The following is a 25,316-nucleotide window of genomic DNA, read 5'->3' on the forward strand; positions in this document are numbered from 1 at the left end:
CAAATTAATAAGAAATTAAATGCGATGTAATAATAAACCACATGTGAATGACATTAAAATATTTATTATATCATAGACAAACACCGAATAAAAGATATAAATTACTAGATTAAAATACATAAAACACTGAAAATGTACAACTAAGTTTTCCATCCTGCAACAGTTGAACGGCAACTATGAGATAAATTGCTATTGAAGATAATGCCTGTAAGAAAAATACAATTCCTTACAATGATCATTTGACAAACTGTCACTGTTAAAAAAGTAAGGTTAAAACTTTCCAAAAACATGACTGATGATCTTCGTCACATTTTTTACCATTAAAAAAACTATAAAAAAAACATCTCTCCATTTAAACTATGCAAAAGCAGCTCTGAAGCATGATTAGACGTAGGAAAAAGTGGAAATTCTCCTCGTAAACAGGACTCCCAATATGCCAACACTCCGAACTTTGTTGCTCCAGATTTTTGTATGTTTATATGTCGTTTCTGCCCAGGGCCCACTAAACAACACTGAAGTGGACCCTTCGGACTCCACCGAGGGTTTCCTCGAGTCGCCCTTATGTTGTAACCTCACAGTTGAGCAAGTGGATGTGGACTATACTTCTAAAGTGGTTGAGAATGAGTACATTGTAATGTTTAATGGCTACTACAAGAGCAAAGCTCGAGCGAATTATATTCAGACGGCTCTCAATGGAACTGGCATCAAGAAGTGGACCATCTTAGAGAGGGAAAATCCTGCAAGTGATTTTCCCAGTGATTTTGATGTTATTGTCTTAGAAGACACAGACACGTTTGAAGGCCTTATTGCACTCAATGATCATCCGGCTGTGAAGAGAGTTACTGCACAGAGAATGGTCTCAAGAACCTTGAAATTTCTTAATCCAAATAATGTAAGATATGGAAGAACCAACTTGAACTCAAAAGGGCAATTTTGGCAAGCAGCTGCCAGACATCACAACTCTAGGAAACTTTTAAGAACTATTCCAAAACAGATCACTTCAGTTTTGCAAGCAAGCACTTTATGGAATATGGGGATTACTGGCAAAGGTAGATAATAGTCCTTGAAGTTTTAACTGCTTATGTTGAAAGTTTATAGGAATTAAGGTAGCAATTTTTGATACGGGGCTCTCAAAAAGTCATCCTCACTTTAAGAAAATTAAGGAAAGAACCAATTGGACTAATGAAAAGACTTATGATGATGGGTTGGGTCATGGCACTTTTGTTGCGGGGGTTATAGCTTCTTATAAAGAGTGTCTGGGGTTTGCCCCCGATTCTGAGCTACACATTTTCAGAGTTTTCACCAATAACCAGGTCTTAATATCTTAAACAATAAGTTTTCCTGTATATTAATAAAAGCATTGAAGGTATCCTATACAAGTTGGTTTTTGGATGCTTTTAACTATGCCATATTGAAGAAAATAAATGTGCTAAATCTTAGCATTGGAGGACCTGATTTTAAAGACCATCCATTTGTCGATAAAGTTTGGGAATTGACTGCCAATAAAGTACTAATTTACACATTTTACTCTCTTAAATTTACACTTATACTGTACAGGTCATAATGGTCTCTGCAATTGGTAATGATGGGCCTCTATATGGGACCTTAAATAACCCCGCCGATCAGATGGATGTAATTGGGGTAGGCGGAATTAATTTTGAAGACCAAATTGCCAAGTTCTCTTCAAGGGGCATGACAACATGGGAACTGCCTCAAGGTTATGGCAGAGTGAAGCCTGATATTGTCACTTATGGTTCAGCAGTCAAAGGTTCTCACATTAAAGGGGGCTGTCGCACTTTATCAGGCACAAGTGTGGCATCTCCTGTTGTAACAGGAGCCATAACACTATTAGCAAGTGGTGTGCTGCACAGAGGTGAGGATATAATTAATCCTGCCAGTATGAAACAGGCCTTAATGGCCTCAGCTCGAAGACTACCTGGGGTTAACATGTTTGAGCAGGGCCATGGAAAATTGAATTTACTCAAAGCACATCACATTTTAAATAGCTATAAACCTCAAGTAAGTTTTAGAAAACATTTACACAGGGTGTCTTATTTGCATGTACCCACCATTGTTATCTCCCAAATGGTAAGAGTTACGAAACCAGTTAAATGTTTTTAGCTTTCAAGCATATTTTTTAAACATATCAATTTGGACATGACAATAGTGGACACACCTAAATAAAACACTCTATATTGCCAAATTATAATAAATACTTTAGGCCAGCTTAAGCCCTGGCTATATAGATCTCAGCGAATGCCCTTACATGTGGCCCTACTGCACTCAACCTCTTTATTATGGTTCTGTGCCCTTGATAGTCAATGTAACAATATTGAATGGAATGGGAGTTACTGGTAAAATTGTCAACAAACCCACATGGCATCCTTATACTCCTCAACAAGGTATTTGATGATTCAATGTGGGGAGCAGAGGGTTTTAATGCCATAAGTATTTGTAGGGCACTTTCTTGAGGTTTCAATTTCATACTCGGAAATCTTGTGGCCCTGGTCTGGGTGGTTGGGAGTTTGTCTGTCAGTTACCCTAGAGGGGGCTGCTTACGAAGGATTTGCTCAAGGGCACATCACAATAACAGTAGAGTCTCCACCCAAGAACGGAGAGGTAGAGCCACGCACTAGCACTGTAGAGCTGCCTATACGGTGATGATCTTCCTTTTACTTCCATTTTTTAACATACATAACTAAAATTTTAGAGCAAAAATCATTCCCACTCCTCCAAGGCACAAACGAATACTGTGGGATCAATACCACAATCTCAGGTACCCGCCTGGGTACTTTCCCAGAGACAACTTAAAGGTGAAAAACGACCCTCTGGACTGGAATGGGGATCACATTCACACCAACTTCAAAGACATGTACCAGAACTTAAGAAATGCTGGGTAAAACAAGATAATAAAAAAGTTTGTCACTGCATAGCCCTTTATACTACATCAGGTACTACATTGAAGTCCTAGGAGCCTCTTTCAACTGCTTTGACGCCTCCCAGTACGGAACTTTACTGATTGTAGATCCAGAGGAGGAGTACTTTCCGGAAGAAATAGTAAAATTGAAAAAGGATGTTGAGGCAGGACTCTCGGTTATTGTGTTTGCCGACTGGTACAACGTGACTGTGATGAAAAAAGTAAAGTTTTACGACGAAAACACTAGACAATGGTGGATGCCAGATACAGGGGGCTCCAATTTGCCAGCCTTGGGCGAGCTTTTGGCTCCCTGGGAAATTCAATTTGGGGACCGCACGTTTGCAGGACACTTTAAGTGGAATGACCACCAAATGTATTATGCTTCAGGGACTAGTATACGAGAGTTTCCTAAAGATGGGATTATATTGGGAGCTCACCTGGAAGACCAAGGGGTTGAGGTAACGTATTACGAATGAAATATTATATTGAAATAATTCCCCGATTTTAAGTGTCTTATTGAAGAAAATTAAAGATTTTAAGCTTTTTCACTAATGGCAAAGTTATGCGCCTGTCATCTGTAATGCAAGAAGACGTAATATTGATCACATACACCTCATTTCATTGCAGATTTTAGGGGAATCTGATCCGAACAAATATAAAGTACCCATTCTTGGGCTGTTACAAACCTCGTCAGCAGGACGAGGCGGCAGAATAATAGTTTATGGAGACTCGAACTGCATTGACACTAGTCACTTAGACGTGAGCTGCTACTGGCTGTTAGAAGCTATGCTAGAGTACACTTCCACTTCACATTTGCCCTCAATTTTCAAGGTTTTTACTTTAGTCGAGGACAATTCACATGTTTAATACACATATTTAGGACAATCAAATGGAGAATTGGCAAGAAGGTCTGGATACAGAAGCCCCAACTCGAATGGAAAGCAACCGCCTCTACAGGTTCTCCAAAGTGATTGAAGGACACTTAGGGGAAACGCACACGAGGCCACTGCCCCAGTGTCCTCATTTGGTGTGGGCAAAACCTTTGCCTTTGAACCAGTCGGCTGCTGGTAATTTGTACCAAGCGCAGAAACTGCTGTCACTCATGGAAGAGTCCAACATCCCTTTGGATCTCAACAACAACGCTGAAAACACTATTAAAGGTGCGTAATTTTTGGGCAAAGGCGCTAGATAATAAGGGCTTTTGTATTGTAGATTAACTCCTTGCAGATGCCTCGGGACTGGAACATGCGGGGGGAGAGTTTATCGAGTGGAGCTGGCGGAATCGCCCCACCGATTCAGGGTCAGGCGATTCGGGCAACTATGACTTGTCCATGACCATTTTGGTTGTGGTTTCATTGATTTTGGGGTACTTTTGCATACGCTGGTATAGGAGGAAGCCGAAGAAGAGGAAGTTGTGCCGCAAGCTCTTATCCATCATTCAGTGCAAGAAGATGTCTGTTTAACCGGTATTTAAAGCTGCCTTTATGTAGATTGTTTTATAGGTCTAGGGCTGTGTAAATAGTTAGTAATATACATACATACATACATACATATATGTGTATGTATATAAGTGATTCAAAGTCCTACCTCGAAGATGTGACCTTTGTCCGGAGTAAAACAACCTCCCGCGTTTGCATGGATTGGATGAGTGGTTAGTTGGGGTCAGCAAAACTGTCAGCAATTGCACGTTATTGTAATGTAGAGTAACGTATCAAAACGACAACCTCTGTCTCCTCATTGTTCTTCTCGGACAAATCAGAAGTGGGAAGTTGTTTCTAGGTTCACAACAATAATAAAATATTCGCCTTTTTTAAACCTTAATTTTTATGCAAAGTAATCATTTAAATCTTGCGCCTTGTTTTATAACTGACCAATTAAAATCTTCAATTGACGAATTTTAGAAATGATATACTGGAATATTGTTATCTTTGTTTAACTTGAATCAGGCAATGTGATAATAACATAAGCGCATTCTCCTAATTGAAGAATTGCTTCAACATTACCAATGTGCGATGGATTAAAAGACCAAAGGGAAATAATCGAGAGAGTAGTCTAAAAAATTTAAGAATTTTTATATTTTAATATAAAATATAATATATAAATATCGTGAACAGAACTGAATGCTAGAGAACCGGTTTTAAAAATTAAAAATTTGTTTTTGATCGACTCGCAGTAGGAAGTAAGCGCGTTGAGTGAAATGAATACGAAAATTAATTAAGGCAACACCGGCAATACTGCATTTACCTACCAATAAGATTCGTTCCTATCTCTTAATAGGTCAGTGTTTACGTACGTTTTTAACCTCACGTTTTTATTTATCAAATAACCCAACTAATCGTTTCTTTAAACATGTTTTAATATATTATTGATTCTACATTACACAAAGCTTTTACAAATCCACAAGAGCATATAAAATATCACATCATTGAAAATACAATACACCGGATACCTATGCAAACACTAACTTACCCTGCATTTAATTCTTTCTCCTGACTGCACTGCGTTTAGGATCAAAAACATCTTAACCACTGTCAAAATCACCAAATGAACTTAGTGAGTGGAATTATAGATAAAGTAGCTCAAATTTCTCATTATTATCAACATATTAAATGTCTTCAATGGCCACAAAGCTTCCAAACCACTTGCTGAGCTCAGTTGTGATCTGTGACAACATACCATGGAGATACTTCAGTGTTACCACTTCCTTGAACTAGAGTTTATTACTTTCGTCAAACGGTTTATAGTACGTCCCCTTGATAACGCATTGAAATCAAATGCCTCTGGAGATGACAGAGAAAAAGTATATGAACTAAATTATTGGGGCTCTGTACCAACTGCACAAGAGTTCCCCAAGGAAGGGAACAAGCTTACTTTTTCTCTGCAAAGATATTTCAGGGGATGTTTTATATATGGATACTACAGTTCCATAAGTGTAAAGTGTGGCCAACAGTCAGTTGCATTAGATGTGACATACTCTTGGCATGAATAAAGAGTGTGAAAGTGAAAAATATAGTGGACCAAAGAGCCATAAACATGACCAATGTCACCAAGAATTGTTTAGGCAGTGAAGCAACCTTTAGCTGAGAGAAAGTGATAACTGAGAAAAAGGGTGAGCCAAAATAGACTAGAGGAAAGAAATACTGCAGTGGTTGTAGCACAGCTTGAAGAGATCTGAACTGAGAGTGTTCCTTATAGGGAAACTGCACATGACTTTACAAAGCACTGCCAAGGGCCAGATGTAGTGATAAAAGCTACCTATTCTTGGTAGTTTTCACATGCACACTTATTTAAAGTGGAGTGGATATTTGAGTCTCTATGATTTCTATTAAACTGAAAGATTAATGGGTTTTTTGATAATATTAATATATTTGTCTTTTTGGAACAAATTATCAAGGACAAAAACTAGAGACCAATTACTGTCAAACTTATATTATTTGAATTACATGATAGATAGAGGAAACAATTCACCCAAGATATAATAAAAAATGGCATCAATAAGGCATAAAAATATAAACTTTCTTTAAACCCCCTATTACTAAATATGAATTAGATCAAACTATAAAAAAAAAGTGTCAGTTCATATCTTCAATAGACTAAATAATTATGCCAACAAATATAAATTTTAAAACATTAATAATAATAATAATAATAATATTAATAATAATTGCCTAGGTACAAATAGTCTTTGGTGTTGGAAGAAAGGTCTACATTACCCTCCAAAAAGCAAAAAAAAAAATCATCTATACTTTGGCAGAATTAATAAGGCAAAATATGACAAGTATTGCACTAAAATAAATATGTAATTTCCATATTCTTAGAAAACTCTACTTTGACCTCATGAGGTCAGCTCTTCCAGTAGTTCCTCTGTGGATCTTTGCTCGTTCTTAAATCGCTCCAAATACTCATCAGGAACAGTCCATTCAAGCAGTATTTTTATATTGTTCTTGAGTTTAACTGCAGCAGTCAATCCTTGATCCACGCATGGCAACCTCCCTGAATAAATGATTGATGAGATCAAGACATCGTCTATCAGCCGCCTATTGAAGCCGAGCTCTTCTAAACGCTCCGACGTGGATATTTTTTTAAGGAGAATCGCCAGGAGTAGTCTCATTTTGCTTAAATTCATCGGGGTTTCGACGCTAATTTCTTCTTCTTCAACCTTGATGGGTCTGCTTGTGCATGCGTCCTTGTGTTGTAGCAGATCATTCTTGGTGCTGTAAAATTCCTTACACCACTCACAGGAAAAAGACTTCTCCATATTGTGAATCCGCAGCATGTGCTTCTTTAAATGAGGTATTTGAGTGAACCCCATATGGCACATTACGCAAGTGTAGGGTTTCTCCCCAGTGTGGCGTCTTTGATGCAGTTTTAGGGCTGTGGAGTGGGCAAAAGCCTTCCAGCAGACCCGACATCTGTAAGGTCTCTCTCCTGAGTGAATCCTTTGGTGCACCACTAACTGTGACCTTTGGGCGAACGTTTTACCGCATACTACACATGAGTGAGGCTTAACTTTCGTGTGTGTTCGCAAGTGTTGAGGCAGATGCCCCTTGAAATCTTTTTTGCAAATTGGACAATTAAACGCCTTGATGTTTTCATGAAAATTTCTCAAATGCTTTTGCAACGCGTCGCGCCTTGTAAAGCTTTTTCCGCATAGATCGCAAGTGTAGGGTTTTAACTGCAAATGTGCATTTTTGTGCAATTTCAAGTTTTGCGAACATGTAAACCGGGATTGACATATATCACAAGCATAAGGCTTCCGCCCATCATGTACCCTCATATGCTGTCTCAGTTGTCCCCCTCGGGCAAATTTTTTTTTACACAATTCGCAGCTGTAAGGCTTCTCTCCAGTATGCTTTCGTTGATGCAGTCTTAAGCGATCTTTGAGAACAAATGTTTTACTGCACACATCGCAGACAAAAAACTGATTCAATTTGCAGTGTTTAGATCTTATGTGGTTCTTCAAGGTACCTGCCTGTCTGAAGCCTTGCTGGCACTCCCCACACACATAAGGCCTCTCATCTGTATGAATTCTCATATGCTTGTGCAGGTCATTTGATCCTAGAAAGCACTTTTGGCAAACATTGCATTTAAATTTGCGCTCTTTAAGTGTAATTTCTTCCTTTTTTATTGACTCAGAAAGAGGTTTTTTGCTTCGCAAAGACCTCATTGCATGTAAATAATTATGCTTTGATATAAGTGAATTTATGAGGTACTGAGAGTGATTTTGCAAGGACTAATGCTACTACATTGTTCGAGAAGTTAATTATCCCAACCACCACTATTTAATCCAGCAGGTAAGAGGTGCTAAGTGGCTGAAAATTGATGGGTTATTGGGTTAAGGAGGTCCACTACTAAAGGTGAAAACCGTGTCACCCATGATTCCCATTTGACCGTCACCACATTACCTGTAAAATACATTGTGCCTCAACCACCTCTGCTAAATACTACTTATGAATGTTAATTTTTGTGAGTAGGTAAAAGTCTAAATTTTTCAGAATCTACTTTTATAGGTTCTTGACAATTAACATGTTAATTATTAACAGTGAACCTCTACCACAAATTAACAGGAAGAGACGTTAAAAAATTAAAGTATCAGCTTTCAAAAGACTGTTTTCAGACAGATTTGAGCGACCCTAAACCGATTCTTAAATACTTATTAATAGATTTAACATCTCTTAAATGGTTAATGATATTTACCTTTTAATTTGAAGACGGCACTGGTGAAGTTAGCCCTAAAACACTCCGGAAAATCAGCCCCTTTTTGGTTTTGTTTATCTTTGGATACCTCAATTTTGTGGACATGCGCAATCATTAACAAATATACTTGAGTGGTGATTATATGCCGCGTTGCCAACTGGGTTCAAATATCTGAGATTACACGATATTGATTGCATTATTGAAATAACAATGAAGCACTCTGTACTTCTGAATATGAGGGACTGGAAGCAATTGGAAATCTTTAACATAAGGTTTAAATTTTGAATTTATAATAGAAAATTGTTTGATGCGGGTGTTCTCAAATTGCACGTCACACCGCTATTTTTTCAATTTGTCAATAACTACATCGGTATCTTTTAAATATTTTAAAATGTTCGCTCTTATGTTTTAAAATATACCAACAATATTCTGAAACCGTAAATTTTAATAAAATGTTGTCAAATATATTATTTAATTTTCCTTAAGAATTCCATCAATTTCTAAAACAGAATTTTTCTATTATTTTTCTCATACTTTCTAAGGATCGCGCTGTAACATGCTGCAGAACTGATCTGCCATGAAAGACTCATCCTGTATATCATTATATATATTATTTCGTCAGAATTTCTTGTATATAAAAATCCTCCCAGTGGGGGACAATTTGGCAGCGTTGCCGCACGCTAAGGCGCACTTCAATCGATAAAATGGCGGCGACAGCCCTGAAACTAATATCCTCCTTGTCTGGCTCACGCAGCAAGCATCTTCTATCTGCGTCCCACCCAGCCGATTTTCATACGCCGGGACAAATGGCGAACTACCCAAGCCTAGGTAGAACAGTTTTAAAGTGAATTCTTCACGAAAAAGTAATAGCATATAGAAGAGAACAATCCTGAAAAAATAGTTAGAGATGTCTACGAAAGTGGAGTATATATATGAGGACGAGAATGGGCAGAGATATACGGCAGCTGGTCAACCTCTAGAAGAACACCAAGATGATGATACAGATGATATCGAGGAGGTAATGATAGTGGAGCAGAATCCTGAAATTTCGGTTATTGAAGAAGCTACAGGGCTAGCGCACGATGTGAACGCCGAGAGAGACCCTGACTGCAGACGTAAAGGTGAGTTTTCATCATAAAATAACCCGAACGATCTCATTTTCCTGATATAACGCATCACAAAACGCATGTTCAGTTGAGCCTCGTGGGTAGTTATAATTGCTCTATCTCTATTTCTCCCATTGGCCAATTTTTAAATTTTCCAAGGGTTTGTGTTTCAGACACGCACCATTGCTGGGGCATTAGTCAGTCTCAGAAACTCATAGAGTCAATGAGAAAGTATAAGGATGAACTAGGAACCACTGGAAATCGAAGAGACACCTGGCAAAAGATCCACCAAGATGTTACAAGCAAAGGCATCAGCGTCAGCATTCAAGAATGTCAGAACAAATGGAAAAATTTGATTCGCAGCTACAAAGAGTGTTGCAAAATGAAAAACAAAGACAATATGAGGTTCCGCTACTACAAAGAAATGAGTGATTATTTTGGAGGAGAGAAACTATTTCTCAGCGATCACAGTTATAATAAGTCAAAGCTCCATTTGATGCCCCTTTTGGGAGCTTCTTTGCCTGGCTCAAGCACTGCCCCGACGGTTACTTTTCCACCCATTTGTTTTACTGACAGACAGTTTGTTGAATACACAAACATGAAACGAGGAGAGTATTCAGCGAGACAGAAAAGGCATGAGGAAGAGATGTCACTACGTAAACAGGAATTAGAAGTTCAAAAGAAGAAGCTTGAAGTGATGAAGAAAGCAGCTATGGCAAATCTCCAGGGTGGCAAGACTGTAAATTTTGGTAAACAAGCTAAAATTACTAATAGTAGTCATAAGGTTATCAAGGAAGAAGAGGAGGAGCAGCAAGTGACTTATGAAATCTTGGAGATACCCTTTTGACGCGCGGATTTTGTTTCTTGTGAGTTGTTCATTTCTTGTATTGTTTATGTTTAAGGTAGATACTTGTAGTTATTTAGGTAAAGGGTAAACCTCGATAAGAAATTTCGGTTTCTTTTAGGAAAATTTCAAATGGGTATTGTTGTTTTCATGGCAAATGTACCAAACTCACTGAAACAAAAGCCGCGTGTTACAAACGGGCCCTAACTCCTATACCCATTTCAGATTTTCCATGTCGTTGGCCGGATGAGGCGACCAGTTTGTTAATTTCGATTGTACGTCGAAGGAAATTCGAAATCGCCAACAGAAATAAGCAGAAAAAGCCCGCGTTGTGGAAAGAAATCACCCAAGAAATGGTGGACAAGGGCTATCAGGTGTCGATGAAGGAAATCAAATCCAAGTGGAGGAACCTTATAAGAACTTACAACTTGCGGACCAAGAATCCGAGACAAAAGGGGTTTAAGTTCAAGTTTTATAAAGAAATCGGGGACTTTTTTGAGGAGACCCGATCGTTGGGCCTGGATCCTCATCAGTTCTTTCAGGTTTGGGTCGAATGAATAAGCGTATACTGTCTAAGTCATGAATATTACATAGTAGGACCATAACTTGTATATAATTTTGGATGATTTCAGGAGATTATTTTTTATATATATTTCAGTCCGTATTGTTTATTAATAGTACTTTGTGCCTATGACGAATAAATTGTTTCAGAGCCAATGATTTGCAGTTTTTTAAATTGAGAAAATTCGTAATAATTGTTACCCCAAAAGATGCGTTACAATGATTCTAACTAAAACGCTTTTATTTATCAGATAAATGTACAAGTCGGCTAAAATCAAAACGCAAGAACTAATTTACAACTTAAAGCGATTTAACGCATGAGTCCACCTCAGAGTCTCTGGCCAAATCAATAAATACTTCCAAAAATAAAACATTAATGATTATTACAAATAACGTTTCCTTACACCTACTCAGGAATTTAACGCTTAAAAATTACAAATAAACATCATCGGAGGTATTAAATGAGACCTCGTTTCTTTTTGTAATCCTGCAGGTTGAGGCTTCGTCGAGGTCCCACATCTTTCGGTGTCGCTTTAGTCACTACGTTTACCGAAGCCGCTGAAACAAAATTTTAGAAAATTAAATTCGGACGGGTGTCAACGCAACAAAATAGTCAAATATTTTGATCATCATTTTGTTGATAATTGGTTAACATACAGGGTAGCGGAACTTCCAAATCAATCTTGATATCGAAATCGTGCGCCGAGAACAAATCCTCTTGAGACACTTGAGGCAACTTAAAATCCTGCTTCTTCTGTTGTTGCGCGTCCTCGTTCTGTTTACTCTCTAGTGCTTGTCGCTCAGCTTGGGCTTGTCTCTCCGCCTCGGCAATTGCCTCTTTTTCACCAGCCTTAAAATTCATGCGCGGCTTCGTCGAGCGTCTTGTAAAAGGGTCGTCCACCTTCTTGCCCTTATTAGCTCTAATCTCTGCAATAATGGCCTTTTCCGCTTCTTCCACGTTGCGTTTCCTGTTGCGGTCGTTAATGTATGAAATACTGGAAATAGTGGCAGTGCGTCGCTTGTCCAGCTCCGAAGCTCTAAATAATCGAACGAACAGTGAATTTATTTCCTTTTTGCTTATACAATTGTACCTTTCTTCTAGTTGGGCCAATTTATCACTCATCTCTTGCGCATAGTTGTCGTCGCCGCGGCCCAAAGCAGCCTCCCTTTCCTTCATTAAAGTCGCCTTCTTCATTGCGTAGTTGTGAGGGTTTTGCTTGAATCGCTCTTTTTCTTTTAGCTAGAATAATAATAATACTTGAGGCGCATTCGCCATTTAGAAAAGAATTCTTTATCAAACACGACAACCTACCTTATTAACAAAGTGTAGAGTATAGAAATTAAAATGACAACGAACAAAATTAAATGAAAATTTAAAACCAATAGTGTGGCTCAAAACACTAAATTGAAATCACTTAATTTACCAAAACAATAAAAGAAATTACAATTCTATCCACGTCCTGTTCGTTAAATTCATAGCTGAGCGCTTCCTTAATGTCGGCCTGTTTCTGCTCTATCCGCCCCTTCGTCGGTAACTCGCAACCAGCGGCTGCGGTAGCTTCCACCCACTTCTGAAACTCCCCCTCTGTGAATTCGGAATTCGACACAAATTCCAGCCTGAAGATCCTCTCTTGCGTACCGTGCCTCACCCGCAATCCCTTGAAACAAGAAGTTATTATTTTTCTACATACAAAAGTTTGACATCACCTTATTCGTTCGAGTGTTTCCCAGTTGATAAATCTTAGTGGTTTCATAAACCCCCATCACTTCGGCCGCCCTATATACCGCTGCTCCATTGTGCTGCCCAATTCCGATTCTAATAAAACATCCTTTTGCTATTCTGTCGAAAAAAGGCATGTGAACGAATCGCTCTAATTTATGCCTTGACAGTCTAATGGTATTAAGATCCAGTTTGGTGGGAGTGTACGGCGCTTTCTTCAGCTCTTCTTCATCGTTGTCACTACTACTCGAGCTAGAGCTGGAAGAACGAGAACCAGAGCCTGATTGAGACCGCGAACGAGACCTGGATTTTGCTTTCTGCACTGGGGACTTTCGGACTTCTATTTAACGTTAGATAGAAAGTGGAAGATATTAATATTCACCTTCATTGTCACTATCACTATCATCTGAGTATATATCTGAAGTTTTCAGTTTTGTTTCACTCTTCTTGGAGCTCATAGCTTCCTCCTCCTCCTCTTGTAGTTTTCGCCTCTCCTGCTCCTTTCGCTTTCTTTCCTCCTCTGCCTCTTCTCGCTTCAGTTTCCCCTCTCGGCGAGCCTTCAGCTCAGCCATAGCGTTAACCCTTTCAAACAATTAAAAATTATTTATTTATCCCATTATTTAAAGAACATAGCAATTTATATAAATAGGGCACAAAACAAAGGCGATAAGAACTGGTGATGAGAATGTAGCTACAGTATTCTATTCCAGTGTATAGAATTTAATAAAAATTATTCAATTGTAAGAGGACTTTTGGGGTCATAAAGGCTATTCATATATCCTTCAAACAACTCACCTTTTATTGTCAGCCTTTCCTCTATTTTCCTCAATATTCTTTTTACGTTCTTTGCTCCTTTCCTTATGGTCGATAGAACTGAAATCAGTCTGAAACTTGCTTGAAGCTCTCTCCTCCTGCTCCCTAAAATCTTCTACCCACTCGGGCTCCTTAGCTTTCACCCTCTCTTCCTCCTTCCTTTTGGTTTTATCTTTGTCTTTAGGTTTTGTAAATGACTTATCCTTGGCTCTTTCTAAGCGTTTTTGTTGCCGCAATTTCTTCTCTATTTCAAATCTGCAAAAGTCACATTGACAAACAAAATATACAAACAATGTCTGTTTTGTTTTGCATATGATGATAGTTGTCGACTTAACCTCATGTGACACTAACCTAGTTTTCATGAGTTCTCGCTGTTCTATACGCTTGAAAATTTCAGTCTCCCGCTCTTTTTCTGTAAGGCTGGCCAGTCGAGCCCTATCTTCTGCATCTCCCATAAGTTGATCATCATAGCCATCATTGAACTCATCCTCAGAGCTATCTGAAGAATCACTAACTTCACCTAAAAAACAGAAACTTAAGTGATGACTTAATGCAATCCCCATTAGATTTTGAATTTATGCCTTCTTCAAGCTCAGAGAGATCAGACATCTTTGAGGGTTCTACAGGTTTGAGTTGAGCCTTTTTATTATCAGTTCCTGACCCAGAATCTCGATCTAGTTTGACCTTTTTAGTGCTACTTTTTTGACCACTTTCACTCTCTGAAGCACTAGAACCTTCAGAACTAAATCCACCTTGCATGGGAGAACCTTTCTTCTTATTCTTTTTCTTGGCAAGACCCAGAAACTCCTAAAAAATGTTTAAAGAATTATTTTTTATGATTAATTGCTAAAGAACTACAAAGGGATTCTTGGAAGGACAGAATACTGAACATTGTTATTAAACGAATAACATTACATGGGAAACTTGGGAGAGGTTGTTATGAAAAAAGAAGTCAGCCGTCAGGCACATTTCTAGGCCTACTGGAATCACTTTTTGGGGACTTTTAACATGGTCACTTAAAGTTTATAAGATGAGCAAAAAACTTCAACTTACTTTATCTAAATCGGAGTCCGAATTGTCACTGGAATCAGAATCTATAAAGGCCTTCCGTTTCACCATGATTTGCGTTATTTAAATGCACGTTTTCATCAAACCAAATAAACGAATAACAAGCACAATTCACCAACCACCATTTTTAATTTGGCAATTGTTATAGAACCGTTCTAACGGAACTTTGGAGATTCGCCGGCTCTTTACAAGGACCGCTATTGATCCGTTCGCCAAACCCACGTAGAAAATGTAGATTTTTTTTCTACAGTGTTGTCGCAAATACATCAGGATTTTGAGGGTTATGTGTTTAAAAACAAGGAAATTTTAAATTATTAATAAATGTGATTTAATGTGACAACGCAGCATGGAAAAAGTTTTTTTGATGAACGAATACTTTGTTATATTAAATTTCTAGTTTGGTTTTAGTAGTCCTTTTTCTTGCTATTGTTCAAAGAGAGACATGATAGGTTCTGCAAACGTTTACAATTACCTTTGTTATAACAAAAAAAAATTATCGCTAATGACGATATACCCACACTAACAACTAAATTAATAATGGCTGTTATCTGCTTTATTCTGTACATTAATAAAATTACAAAAAAATACAATCACCGGTGGAAAATTTAGTGTGATAATTCATTGCATTTGGTACGAAAACTGCCTAAATATCGGGGCGTGGCGCGAATATTCAATTCAAAGGAAGCCATTTTGAAATGACTCCATTTCCTTTTATGGGCATTTGAACCAGCGGGCGTTCACATTGGCCGACACGGTGAGTCACCTGAATATCCTTTATTGGCCAAACATCCCCGTTTTCGATAATAATTTAATTTCCATTGTGTTGAGGGAATGATTAAAAATGCTGACCACTTTGGAAACTATAGAAAAACAGCTAAGATTAATTGATTTTGAGGCTAAGCAATTTAGTGATTTGAAAAGCCCGCCATGCTCCGCAGACTAAAGTAGAGCGATAATTTTATGGCAAATTATGTACTTTATTTAACTTGATGTTTTTGCTATGGCTGAAAAGCTTTGAACTAATAAACTAGGCCGTTTGACGAATCTTAAGGCGGTAAGATTAAGTCTAATTCTTGAAATTAGCAAAATTTTCCGCTGAACTGTGGGAAAAGCGATCGCCTTATCAGCGCTTGCGCCGCACATGGTGGGGACCCCACTGCTCAGAACATATCGCCGTCTCTTTTTACCTCATCCAATTCTCGATACTGATAAAAGAAACCAATATAGACGAGGATTGACAGACCCGGTGAATCATTTGGCAACTAGCCGTCCGCGAAGACCAACTCGAACGAGACATTTCGTTTCAACTTCATCGGCAATATCAGAAGTGAATTGTGTAGTTTTTTGCATTTTGGATTAAATCAAAATGGTAAGTAAAGTGTCCTCTTTGCCCTCGTCATTAAACCGATACAGCGGTTCGCGTAAAAGTGGAGAAAAACGAACGGTTTCGCACCTACGCCGGGCGGCCATTGATGAGTCCAAATTGCAATTCCCAATTTGGTGCTGTAAATTGTGCCCGTGTCCCCTTTGCCACACACTTAAATTTTTTCACAGAGAGTCTTTTGTTGCTTTTCCATTTACTCGCACTAAGACAATCTTGCTTTCAAAAGGTTTCTGTTCTGCCTACGTGCTGCACCAGTGGGGCGGTTTTTTGCCCTCCACCGTTGCAAATATCGTTGCGGCATCCGTAATCGGACGGTGATTCACTCCTGCAGGCTATTCACACATCCTTTTGTCCCCCTCCCCTCCCATCCCCGTCTGGGCATTTTTACAACCATTGCATATGTTGCACCTGGCGAATTGGGTACTGTGCCCTCCTTTGAACCCTGTGCAGGGGTCGGTAACCAACGTGGTCTCCTGGAGAACCGTCACGATAGTACCCCAAAATAGCTTACATGTGGGGCTTCTATAAATAGACAGGAATCAGTCTAAAATTATCCTTATTTGGCCGACCTTGTGTTTGAGACTGCTGAGATTTTTGTAGGGCCTTTAAATTCTGATTTGCTTAGCAGCAGGTGGGATATTTTGAAAGTTAAAGGTGCATCGGAGTTCCAAAAAGGGGTTTAGTTTCTTATCTAATAAACCGTATGTTTTGTCCGCCTATAATAGATTTATGGAATTTATTTAACCCAATAATAATCGACAATTTTAGATCTTCCAGTAGTAATTTTCTAAATTTACATGGAGCCTTGTCGGATAGCCAAAATAATTATTATTAAAGTGGTTTCCTGGCACTGCTCTAGTTTCAGTCCTACACAAAAAGTTCCTAAATGTGAAAAAAACCTGTATTTTAATAAATCAATAATTGAGTAAATAAATAATAATGTTGAGAACAAAGAAAACCGTAATGAAATTATTGAATTTTGAGATAACATTGATAACATCTTGAGGTGCCATTTCCAAACAATACTTAATTATTGCTATTGTAGGCTCACACATTCATGTCCATCTTTTGCATGATTAAGTATATTACCCCGAACATATCTATAAATCATTATCTTATGTATTGGAATGTTTGCAAAAACACCTAATTACTGCTAACTGGTTTTCAGACGAGTGATTCATTCTTCTCTGAAACTGATTTTGTCCTTTAACGGAAGGTTATTTTAGTATTATTTCCTAAAATATGATGCCGTATTCTTGTCTGTGCAACATCAGCAAGGAAGTTGTTTTGTCGTAGGCATCCGGTGTGACTGTGTCGGACGTCTGCAAAACCACCTATGAAGAAATCAAAAAGGACAAAAAACATCGCTATGTGATTTTCTTCATCAAAGATGAGAGGCAAATTGATGTAGAGGTGAGCTTCGCGTCCCTTCAGTGAGGAGGACTTTATTTTTTTTTATTCCTAATAGGTAATCGGAGCGCGTGACGAGGAGTATGATCAGTTCCTCACCAACCTGCAGGCGGGGGGTGCGGGCGAGTGCCGCTATGGTCTTTACGACTTCGAATACACGCACCAGTGCCAGGGCACATCCGAGGCCAGCAAAAAACAGAAATTGTTCCTAATGTCCTGGTGCCCAGACACTGCCAAAGTCAAAAAGAAGATGTTGTATTCTAGGTGCTCAATGGCCTTTTGAAAAATTTTATTTCCCTACTAATGTTTCTTGTTTTGCAGCTCTTTTGACGCTCTGAAAAAATCCCTGGTAGGTGTACAAAAGTATATTCAAGCGACGGATTTGTCGGAAGCTAGCCAGGAGGCTGTAGAGGAGAAACTTAGGGCCACCGATCGTCAATAGGTGGCGACGGGCGCGCTTTTGCTTTAAAATGATTTCTCTTTTGTATTTCGACTGTCATCTACTCACGCACCCTACCTTTAAGAGGTGTATTATTTATATAATAAGTATTCGATTAATAAAATAAAGCTTCATTTTGTAAAACCGGATTTTAAGTTGTTTTTTTTGAGTGGGAATTTATCCTTAAAGGTTTCACGTATATTACTCACAAGGAAGTCTTTAGAGACTCCAATTCGACTGCCGAGAATCCACACACACTAAAATTCATTTCTACGAGCAGTCTGATTAATTTTCGAGAATTTTAAGAAATATCCTGCAGAAATAAGTGATAGGCGGTACCATCGATGAAACCTTTGTTTTTCCTGAATTAAATTAAGACATTGTGTATATATGGTTGCCTATGCAACATCTCCAGGCTAGTGACAATACGGGGGGTAATCAATAATACCTTCGACGGGTCTCGTAAGATCCACCGTTAAAGCATGAAAAATACCATTGCACTCATTTGTAGAAGCAAGATCACGAATTCGAACTGATTAAACTATTATTGTTCAAATATCGAATAATAATTGTACATTGTATATCTTGGAGAGCCAGGGATGCACGACGATAAATCAGAGTTCTGCCTTCGTTAAACTAGAATATCTTCAATGCCAAAAAATCGTTAATCAGCTGCGATATTTGAATAAAACAAATTTAAAAATCCAAAAACGTGTTTATTTGTTCATTAAAAAAATACAAATAAGAGCGGATAAAGAGGCCGAAACTGATTTTCTGCTCCGCATATTGACTGACGGCGACGAAATGGCGGATCAGCGGCCCTTCTGTGGCATCGAGCTGTCCAGTCGAAACAACCTCATGCAAAAGAAACACGAGTGGTTTAAGTACTGTCACCATTATTATTTGAACCAAGAAAAAGAAACTGCTTTTGTTCTACGTTAAAACTACTTGCGGTGGAACTGTTCGATGCAAAGCTTGCAGGACCAGGAACCTTCTGGGGGATTCTCCAGAGGGGGAGTTAGGCAATACATGTGGTACCCGCGGTCGCAATCGTCGCAAAATAGCAACTGATCCTTTAAAATCTCCTTAGTTTCTTGAAGTTCATTTAGAAATTATTTGATACTTACGTCATTATCGGAGGTGCCACACACGGAGCAGCACTTGCACTCGATGCACTGCCAACGGTACTTCTTTACAGAGACTTTCATGTTATCGGTAAATTGCAGACAAGTTGGATGACCTAAGGATCGAATCAGTTGGGATTGGGGTATCGAACTGTGGCTCGACGGGACTGGGTGCCGAAGAACAGGTACTTTCCAAGATATGTTAATTTTTCCAAAACGTAATTCCAAATCCTGAGACGTGTCAAAAGAAAAATTGACATAAATTGAAGCGCACCACGCCACTTCGGCACCGAAGAAAACACTTCGTCTACTTAAATGTTAGAAAATTTATTGCACATGGTTTTTGAGTCGCTCTACAAAACATCAATTCTTGGAAAATAACTGTTCTCACAACACCCCGACACGTATTAAACTTATTGGGTCGCTGCAGCCGCTTAAGAAACGCTAACATTCGAGTATTTTCGTCACTAAATATACAAATAAATTACGGTTAGATTAATCTATCTTTACACTTATAATATGCTGAGAAAACCATGAACTTATTTTGATTTGTTGCAAGTTTTATTTGGGAAGATCAAACATAGGGGGAACCCAAAATTCTATTCTGAATCAACACGGTGTTTCACTGAAAAATTATGGGCTTGAAATTGGTTTAGAGACACCCTTGATCGTGATATTATTTTCATTAAAATGAAAAAATTACAGAAAAGAAGATTACGATAAACAATATGCATTCCAAAAGTCGCGTTGTAAACGAAAATGACATAATTGAGGTGTGGCTTCTCGACAGTCGCGCCGCCATTGGTCTGTTAGGTATTCTTCATATTGCCATTTTATCGGCCATAGTGTGAAATGTCGTTTTTCATCGCCCATGCAACAAGGCACAAGAAATAAACATAAACGAACAGCTTCGCGGCCATCTTAGCAACTAATGTTGACTCGACTTTTCTTTTCACAATATGTATCGTTCAATTCTTAAAATAAAAAATAAGTTTTTGATTAAACTTAGAAAATCCTTCATAGAATTTCGTAAATTAAATATTTTCAGTCATAGATATCATATCCAACTGGCATGAAATGACTGACTAGTTTGTATTAGTGCTACAGGGTGTTTTTTTTAAAGTGCGTTCCGTGTTACATAATCGGTTAAACCGGAAAACATTACCGTTTTTGAAGGAACTTCGGTCAAAAAAGTTTATTAATTACTTTTCCAGTTTCTCGTTTTGTAAAATTTAGGACACCAAAGTGTCATTAACCTTAAGAGTCTCCAAAAAATTACATATTCTCCCATTAACAGATATTGTAACTCTCACCGTTTCGGGCACATCAACAGTAAATGCACTTAACAAAGACAACCGCATAATATTTATTGTTTTGGAAACAATTTCGCCTTCTTGCCCACCCCAGCGCTCGATTGACTTTAACTATTAGCTGATAAACCTATGTCTTAACATCTAGTACTGGCCCACTTTGTTCACGCTAGCGCCCCCCGATGACAAACATCATTCGATGCATCAGGGGGCGCCACATCCGAACGACCCACTACAACACCATTAAAATAATAATCTCAATTTGACTACACAATTTCGACTCCGCCAAAAAACAAAATTAATAAATAAATTTAACAAAACTGGCAGTATTAGTACGGAGGAGCCGTCGCAAGAGGACGCAACGCCCCACAAAAACAAAAGTGACTAGCCAATGACGCCGCTGTTATGAAACACCGCCGCCTACTTCTTTTTACGCCCGCGTTTTGGTTTCTCATCAGCGGCCGCGCGGGCCGCGCTCATCTCCTTACCTGAGCGACCACAATCATGACACGAAACCAATTCCTCAACGCCACCCGTCTTTTTGTTTTGCGTGGAATCGCCCAAGCAAAAGTCACAGTAGGGGCTTGCCGGCACTTTTCGGTCCGCCCCGATCATGGGAGGCGGCGGCAACAAGGACGGCCCCGCCATCATAGTCGGCTCATGAAGGGGCAATGCATTGACAAGCGGGATCTCTATCGTTTTCTCCGGCTTGAGGATAGGCATAGGCAGGTCCTCGCCCATAGGTGCTGGAGGGGGTTGCGTCACCGGAAGATTGGGCGGGAGTTGGGGAGGGGCCTGTCCTGGCATTGGCATCACTTGTGGAGGCATCTGCGGCATTGCTTGAGGCGGCATCTGCGGTATCATCATGCCCGGCTGAGGCGGCCCGGGAGGACGGGGACCGCGCCTCCCTGGTGGACCTGCGGAAAAAAAACCTTTACGTTTCCGGAATCGCCGTTTTCGGGACTTCGTCAGCTGTGTCTCTTTTAATTTTTCCTATCTTTTGCAACAAACAGCCCCCCCCCTCCCCGTTCCTCCACCAAAACAGAAAAAAAAGAAACGCGCCCCGCCTACTCTACAAACTCTGCTACACACATGCGTCAATTTGAAAAATAAATCGTAAAATAGAAAAAAAGGCATGTACCCGGAGCCTGATTCAAAAACGACACATAGCTGTCTTGATAGACTTGTCCCTGATTGGGCCCCATACCGGGGGGCGGGCCCTGCTGGGCGGGTCCTTCGACGATTGCACCCGGCAGCACTGGGCCAGGCGGCATGGGTGGACCTTGATTTGGCGGCGGCTGGCCAATAAACGGAGGAGGTTGGCCTGAATTTGGACCGGCGGGCGGGACCGTCATGGGTGAGGCAACTGTGCTTTCTCGCGAATTCTCCTCGCTCGCGCCCTCTTTGTGGGAGTGGCCATAATGGTAGGTGAGTCCTGGGCGCGTTTTGTAGCGGGCACCGCACACTGAAAGAGACACACGATACTGTGGTGGTGGTGGCACCAGAGGCCTGAGCTTTTGATTGGTGCGTTTGTGACAGAGTGTTACTGATTGGCCGAAAGGAGAAAAAATGATAATCTACAGCCCTTTTTGACATGACAGCAGTTAGTACATTATTACAACAATAAAGCTTTTGGTTAAAACATAATCCCAATCCCAATCACCTTAATATTATTAAATATATCTGTTAACAACAAAAAGTGGCCACACCATAAACTTTGTTGCTACTTCAGGTTACAACTTTGAAGTTTACACCATTTATACTGGGCAAAAAAGTTACAGGATGTAATCACTTTTTATTGTTACCCAGTACATAAACATAAATATGCAGGGTGTTATATCCTATTATACGCTGTTTCATTGCAGCTTTTGTATTTTTTGGAAATTGAATCACTTTAAAAAAATTAGGCTGGTTCAAATTAGTTTGAATAACTTTTGTTTCAAATTTAAGTTAATAAATCTGGAAATGCAATAAAATTTTGAAAGTTTTTCCAACTTTAAAACATGTCTTCAATATTCGACTTGCAACTACCTACTGATTGAAAAAAATAAGTTAAAACTTTTTCAATAAATTTATAAATCAGTTGTCATAGAGTCAGATTCATTGTTAAGTTTATAAAACACCCTGTATAAACTGTTATGGGCCCAGAGACATTATGCAGAAGCTTTAAAAGACAGAAGATTTTCATTTTCCCCCCAAAGCAGCCGCTCACTGACACAAGAAATGTTCAGCCTACACCACATTAAAATTTTAAAAACAAATAAAGCAATAAAAACCTAAAAAATGAATTTTTTCTTGGCATGCAAAATGCACTTACGTTCACATGCAAATGGTTTATCAGGATCGCCAGGAGTTGGGTCATAATTATGCCCTCCTGGCCCCGTTTTCTTTCCTCTTCCCCTCCCTGCCCCCCTCTTCCTTCCTGGAGTGCTAGGTGAGTCATTACCAGCCCTTCCCTAAATATATATGTCCTCAATTATCTCTCCTCAAACTACCTTTACAAAACTCACCCTTCCTCCACTTTTCCGGCCTCTTTTCCTTTTTGAATATGAAGACTCTTCATAATCCAAATCTGAATCAGGATCGGGCTCATCATAAGTCTCAATTTCAAGCATATCCTGCTCGTCATAGAACCACTCTTTAGAAACTTCTCCTGAGAGCAACTGACTATCTTTGCTGTCAGTATCTTGCAGGGCAGGATTCTCAATCTGACTTATGCTATGCATATCACTCTCCCCATCCAACAAATCGGCATGTCTGGCATAAGCCCTGGAGTTGATTGTAAGATACTGACGCCTCCTTTTGCGCCAACGTTGTCTTGGGTAAGAGTAAATTTGTCCAGGAGTCAAACCAGGCATTCTCTGTCTTTTATGCATAAACAAAGAAGAGTGATTTTGGGCAACCCCAGTTTGGGTGTCAATAAAGGGTAAACGTAGGCGGCGTTCGATACAGAGTCTTGTGTTGAAATTTGCAGAGCTCTCCAGGATTTCCTTGTAGGACTGCTCACTCATGAAACTAGATTTAATAATTAATAGTACCATGCAAGAGCTGGTTTAGTAAGGCTTTAATAATGTGGCTTACTTTTCTATTTTCTCGAGGTTTGATTGAGGGGTACTGGTTGATGGTACTGCAGCTGCAGGTGGAAGTGTTGCGGTGGCCATTTTGCTACTGCACACTGCTCCCAATGAAACGCTACAATAAGGATCGATTTACGCTAAACTGTGGAATGTGATGACTAAAATTACTGGGGAAGTTTTAGAGTAATTTTTATAGAGCTGATTTATGGTATTAAGGGGCTTCTTAAATTAGTTTTTTAACGTGTAATTATTAAAATCGCATAAAGATCGTAGAACGCCATTTTACGCGAATCAATGGCGGAATATTTATTTATTGTGATATCAACATAGTTTAGGAAATCACCACGAGATGTCACTCCTTGTGTTGCAACCGTTCCTCTAATATACAGATACTCTAAAATAATAAAAGAGATAGATAAAACCCGTATGTACAGTTTTTTTGAATACCCCTCTGTCATTTTGACAATGACATCAATGTCATACAAATAAAAATTTAGAATGATGTCATGATTAAATAAATTTGTAGATCAATTAATATATTCACTGAATAAAACTGGAAAATCAAGAAAAACCAGGAAATGGGAGCCAATCCGAGCAAAACCAGGACCTTAATTGTTGAAAACGATGACCCCACCAGTGTAATTAAAGTATCCGACGACGTAGTCGATAGAATTCGAGGAGTAGTCAAAAGTGAGTTTCCTAACCTCAAATTTCTCTTTATCTAATATTTTAAACTAAAAATTTAATAAAGAATTCCAAAAATATTAAACTTCTCTGACCGCAATATAGCCCCAAATAACAATTGCTACAACATATCAATATTATGCTCCAAAACGGATCCAAATTTATGAGCAAACGCCAAGTTACATAATGCCTGTTTACCCTCCCCCCCCAAAAAGGCTTTACTTCTTCAATTATAAAAAAAAAACAATTTATTTACAGCGGTAAGAGACCAAGAACCAACCTATCCCCACTTGCCAATAATATCACACACTCCCACAGGGGTCCCAGTTTACTTGTATGAACCATCACTAACCAGTCTTCAAATTCGGCAGGTAAGTCTCATAAACCCTTTAAAGATATTCTGTTGAAAGCAGGATGATTTTTAGGCCAATGTAGCAGAATTAAAGAAGAATGATGAGTATTGGCAGAATCGCCTTAGATCACTGGAAGATGACCACAAGAAAATGCAAATAATAATGGATGAAGAGTACCAGAGAGCTGTAAGTGTTCTCAAAGATATTTAAGAACAGTGTGACAATATTTCAATTGTAGCTAAATGAATTCAAGACTGGCAAGCCGTCGCAAACATTAAAAGAAATCCCATGTTTAGATGTCAAAAAAGCTGTTATGGAGTGTTACAGGAATAATGTAAATTGTTCTATGAATTGTGCGAAAATAGTACAGGCTTTTGAAGAGTGTGTTGATTCCAAGAGAACATGTCTACTAGCCAGTCGAATGGCGACCAGTAAGGGGTAGAAATACGGATTTTGAGTGATAGAAGGTGCTTTATTATATTGTAATATATTATGTTTAGAATTGCCTCAATAAAATTTCTGTTTAAATTTTTATTTTCGCTATTTCTTGACATTGGTGGCAGAGATGTCAAATCATCTTTCTAGTTTTAAAAGCCATTGATAATGACTTGATTCCGCCGCCGTGTCCTGGAACATTAACGGAAAATAAGTCGTGGGAGAGCGGTGCAATATCGAAAAAATGCCGTGACACATGTGCCCGCTTCGTTCTATACAAATCCCGCATCCCCAACAGGCATTTTTACCTGCAGTTTTAATACGTAATTTCTTTTAACCAAACCTGAAAGAACTTGGCAAACGCGAGAATAAAA

The 25,316-nt window shown here is 39.0% G+C and overlaps 7 protein-coding genes across 11 annotated transcripts; 4 read left to right on the top strand and 3 right to left on the bottom strand.

The window, feature by feature from the left end:
* Window positions 1-218: 218 nt before the first annotated feature.
* S1P (membrane-bound transcription factor site-1 protease) lies at window positions 219-4,468 on the top strand. Of its 2 annotated transcripts, none has more exons than XM_066282400.1 (11): window positions 219-1,049; window positions 1,099-1,313; window positions 1,367-1,507; window positions 1,558-2,019; window positions 2,222-2,402; window positions 2,459-2,657; window positions 2,711-2,896; window positions 2,952-3,375; window positions 3,545-3,748; window positions 3,798-4,077; window positions 4,145-4,468. In XM_066282400.1, the coding sequence occupies exons 1-11, from the start codon at window positions 434-436 to the stop codon at window positions 4,378-4,380; spliced, it is 3,144 nt and encodes a 1,047-aa protein (XP_066138497.1). In that variant the 5' UTR covers window positions 219-433; the 3' UTR covers window positions 4,381-4,468. The 2 variants fall into 2 exon arrangements, with proteins under 2 accessions (XP_066138497.1, XP_066138498.1); XM_066282401.1 differs by having other exon boundaries at window positions 220-1,049; window positions 4,130-4,287.
* A 1,862-nt stretch (window positions 4,469-6,330) lies between these two features.
* On the bottom strand, window positions 6,331-8,733 carry LOC136339287 (zinc finger protein 471-like). Its single transcript, XM_066282409.1, has 2 exons — window positions 8,615-8,733; window positions 6,331-8,322 (listed from the first exon to the last, which is right to left on the bottom strand). The coding sequence occupies exon 2, from the start codon at window positions 8,082-8,084 to the stop codon at window positions 6,753-6,755; it is 1,332 nt and encodes a 443-aa protein (XP_066138506.1). The 5' UTR covers window positions 8,085-8,322; window positions 8,615-8,733; the 3' UTR covers window positions 6,331-6,752.
* Window positions 8,734-9,325: 592 nt separating this feature from the next.
* Window positions 9,326-11,284, top strand: LOC136339288 (uncharacterized). The gene is made up of 3 exons (XM_066282410.1): window positions 9,326-9,735; window positions 9,894-10,469; window positions 10,790-11,284. The coding sequence occupies exons 1-3, from the start codon at window positions 9,522-9,524 to the stop codon at window positions 11,119-11,121; spliced, it is 1,122 nt and encodes a 373-aa protein (XP_066138507.1). The 5' UTR covers window positions 9,326-9,521; the 3' UTR covers window positions 11,122-11,284.
* A 64-nt stretch (window positions 11,285-11,348) lies between these two features.
* Window positions 11,349-14,881, bottom strand: Rtf1 (RNA polymerase-associated protein Rtf1). 2 transcript variants are annotated; one of them, XM_066282404.1, is made up of 10 exons: window positions 14,712-14,881; window positions 14,240-14,465; window positions 14,010-14,178; window positions 13,641-13,913; window positions 13,228-13,427; window positions 12,833-13,182; window positions 12,571-12,783; window positions 12,217-12,365; window positions 11,783-12,162; window positions 11,349-11,683 (listed from the first exon to the last, which is right to left on the bottom strand). In XM_066282404.1, the coding sequence occupies exons 1-10, from the start codon at window positions 14,775-14,777 to the stop codon at window positions 11,583-11,585; spliced, it is 2,127 nt and encodes a 708-aa protein (XP_066138501.1). In that variant the 5' UTR covers window positions 14,778-14,881; the 3' UTR covers window positions 11,349-11,582. The 2 variants fall into 2 exon arrangements, with proteins under 2 accessions (XP_066138501.1, XP_066138500.1); XM_066282403.1 differs by having other exon boundaries at window positions 12,833-13,185; window positions 14,712-14,880.
* Window positions 14,882-15,935: 1,054 nt separating this feature from the next.
* tsr (Cofilin/actin-depolymerizing factor homolog tsr) lies at window positions 15,936-18,108 on the top strand. The gene is made up of 4 exons (XM_066282419.1): window positions 15,936-16,095; window positions 17,407-17,523; window positions 17,579-17,784; window positions 17,842-18,108. The coding sequence occupies exons 1-4, from the start codon at window positions 16,093-16,095 to the stop codon at window positions 17,960-17,962; spliced, it is 447 nt and encodes a 148-aa protein (XP_066138516.1). The 5' UTR covers window positions 15,936-16,092; the 3' UTR covers window positions 17,963-18,108.
* A 546-nt stretch (window positions 18,109-18,654) lies between these two features.
* d4 lies at window positions 18,655-23,807 on the bottom strand. Of its 3 annotated transcripts, none has more exons than XM_066282406.1 (7): window positions 23,475-23,807; window positions 22,904-23,408; window positions 22,711-22,849; window positions 21,535-21,858; window positions 20,882-21,310; window positions 19,087-19,199; window positions 18,655-19,032 (listed from the first exon to the last, which is right to left on the bottom strand). In XM_066282406.1, exons 1-7 carry the CDS (start codon window positions 23,552-23,554, stop codon window positions 18,904-18,906), a joined length of 1,719 nt encoding a protein of 572 aa, XP_066138503.1. In that variant the 5' UTR covers window positions 23,555-23,807; the 3' UTR covers window positions 18,655-18,903. The 3 variants fall into 3 exon arrangements, with proteins under 3 accessions (XP_066138503.1, XP_066138504.1, XP_066138505.1); XM_066282407.1 differs by having other exon boundaries at window positions 21,601-21,858; window positions 23,475-23,806; XM_066282408.1 differs by lacking the exon at window positions 21,535-21,858.
* Window positions 23,808-23,944: 137 nt separating this feature from the next.
* Window positions 23,945-25,041, top strand: Chchd3 (Coiled-coil-helix-coiled-coil-helix domain containing 3). Its single transcript, XM_066282418.1, has 4 exons — window positions 23,945-24,160; window positions 24,413-24,525; window positions 24,580-24,693; window positions 24,746-25,041. Exons 1-4 carry the CDS (start codon window positions 24,049-24,051, stop codon window positions 24,947-24,949), a joined length of 543 nt encoding a protein of 180 aa, XP_066138515.1. The 5' UTR covers window positions 23,945-24,048; the 3' UTR covers window positions 24,950-25,041.
* Window positions 25,042-25,316: the final 275 nt, after the last annotated feature.

Source organism: Euwallacea fornicatus, chromosome 5, assembly GCF_040115645.1.
Source record: "Euwallacea fornicatus isolate EFF26 chromosome 5, ASM4011564v1, whole genome shotgun sequence".
Lineage (NCBI taxonomy): Eukaryota > Metazoa > Arthropoda > Insecta > Coleoptera > Curculionidae > Euwallacea > Euwallacea fornicatus.

Coding starts and splice junctions, on each gene's coding strand:
- Chchd3 (XM_066282418.1), top strand. CDS start 24,049: ATGGGAGCCAATCCGAGCAAAACCAGGACCTTAATTGTTGAAAACGAT. Junction 24,161..24,412: donor AATTCGAGGAGTAGTCAAAA/GTGAGTTTCCTA, acceptor ATTTATTTACAG/CGGTAAGAGACCAAGAACCA. Junction 24,694..24,745: donor ATGAAGAGTACCAGAGAGCT/GTAAGTGTTCTC, acceptor TTTCAATTGTAG/CTAAATGAATTCAAGACTGG.
- Rtf1 (XM_066282403.1), bottom strand. CDS start 14,777: ATGGTGAAACGGAAGGCCTTTATAGATTCTGATTCCAGTGACAATTCG. Junction 14,179..14,239: donor TCTCTCTGAGCTTGAAGAAG/GCATAAATTCAA, acceptor TCTGTTTTTTAG/GTGAAGTTAGTGATTCTTCA. Junction 12,163..12,216: donor TTGGCCCAACTAGAAGAAAG/GTACAATTGTAT, acceptor TCGATTATTTAG/AGCTTCGGAGCTGGACAAGC.
- tsr (XM_066282419.1), top strand. Junction 17,524..17,578: donor AGAGGCAAATTGATGTAGAG/GTGAGCTTCGCG, acceptor TATTCCTAATAG/GTAATCGGAGCGCGTGACGA. Junction 17,785..17,841: donor AAGAAGATGTTGTATTCTAG/GTGCTCAATGGC, acceptor CTTGTTTTGCAG/CTCTTTTGACGCTCTGAAAA.
- LOC136339287 (XM_066282409.1), bottom strand. CDS start 8,084: ATGAGGTCTTTGCGAAGCAAAAAACCTCTTTCTGAGTCAATAAAAAAG.
- LOC136339288 (XM_066282410.1), top strand. CDS start 9,522: ATGTCTACGAAAGTGGAGTATATATATGAGGACGAGAATGGGCAGAGA. Junction 9,736..9,893: donor CCCTGACTGCAGACGTAAAG/GTGAGTTTTCAT, acceptor TTTGTGTTTCAG/ACACGCACCATTGCTGGGGC. Junction 10,470..10,789: donor TGGCAAGACTGTAAATTTTG/GTAAACAAGCTA, acceptor TACCCATTTCAG/ATTTTCCATGTCGTTGGCCG.
- S1P (XM_066282400.1), top strand. CDS start 434: ATGCCAACACTCCGAACTTTGTTGCTCCAGATTTTTGTATGTTTATAT. Junction 1,050..1,098: donor TATGGGGATTACTGGCAAAG/GTAGATAATAGT, acceptor GAAAGTTTATAG/GAATTAAGGTAGCAATTTTT. Junction 1,314..1,366: donor GAGTTTTCACCAATAACCAG/GTCTTAATATCT, acceptor AAAGCATTGAAG/GTATCCTATACAAGTTGGTT.
- d4 (XM_066282406.1), bottom strand. CDS start 23,554: ATGGCCACCGCAACACTTCCACCTGCAGCTGCAGTACCATCAACCAGT. Junction 23,409..23,474: donor AACCTCGAGAAAATAGAAAA/GTAAGCCACATT, acceptor TATTAAATCTAG/TTTCATGAGTGAGCAGTCCT. Junction 19,033..19,086: donor GTGGCACCTCCGATAATGAC/GTAAGTATCAAA, acceptor GAGATTTTAAAG/GATCAGTTGCTATTTTGCGA.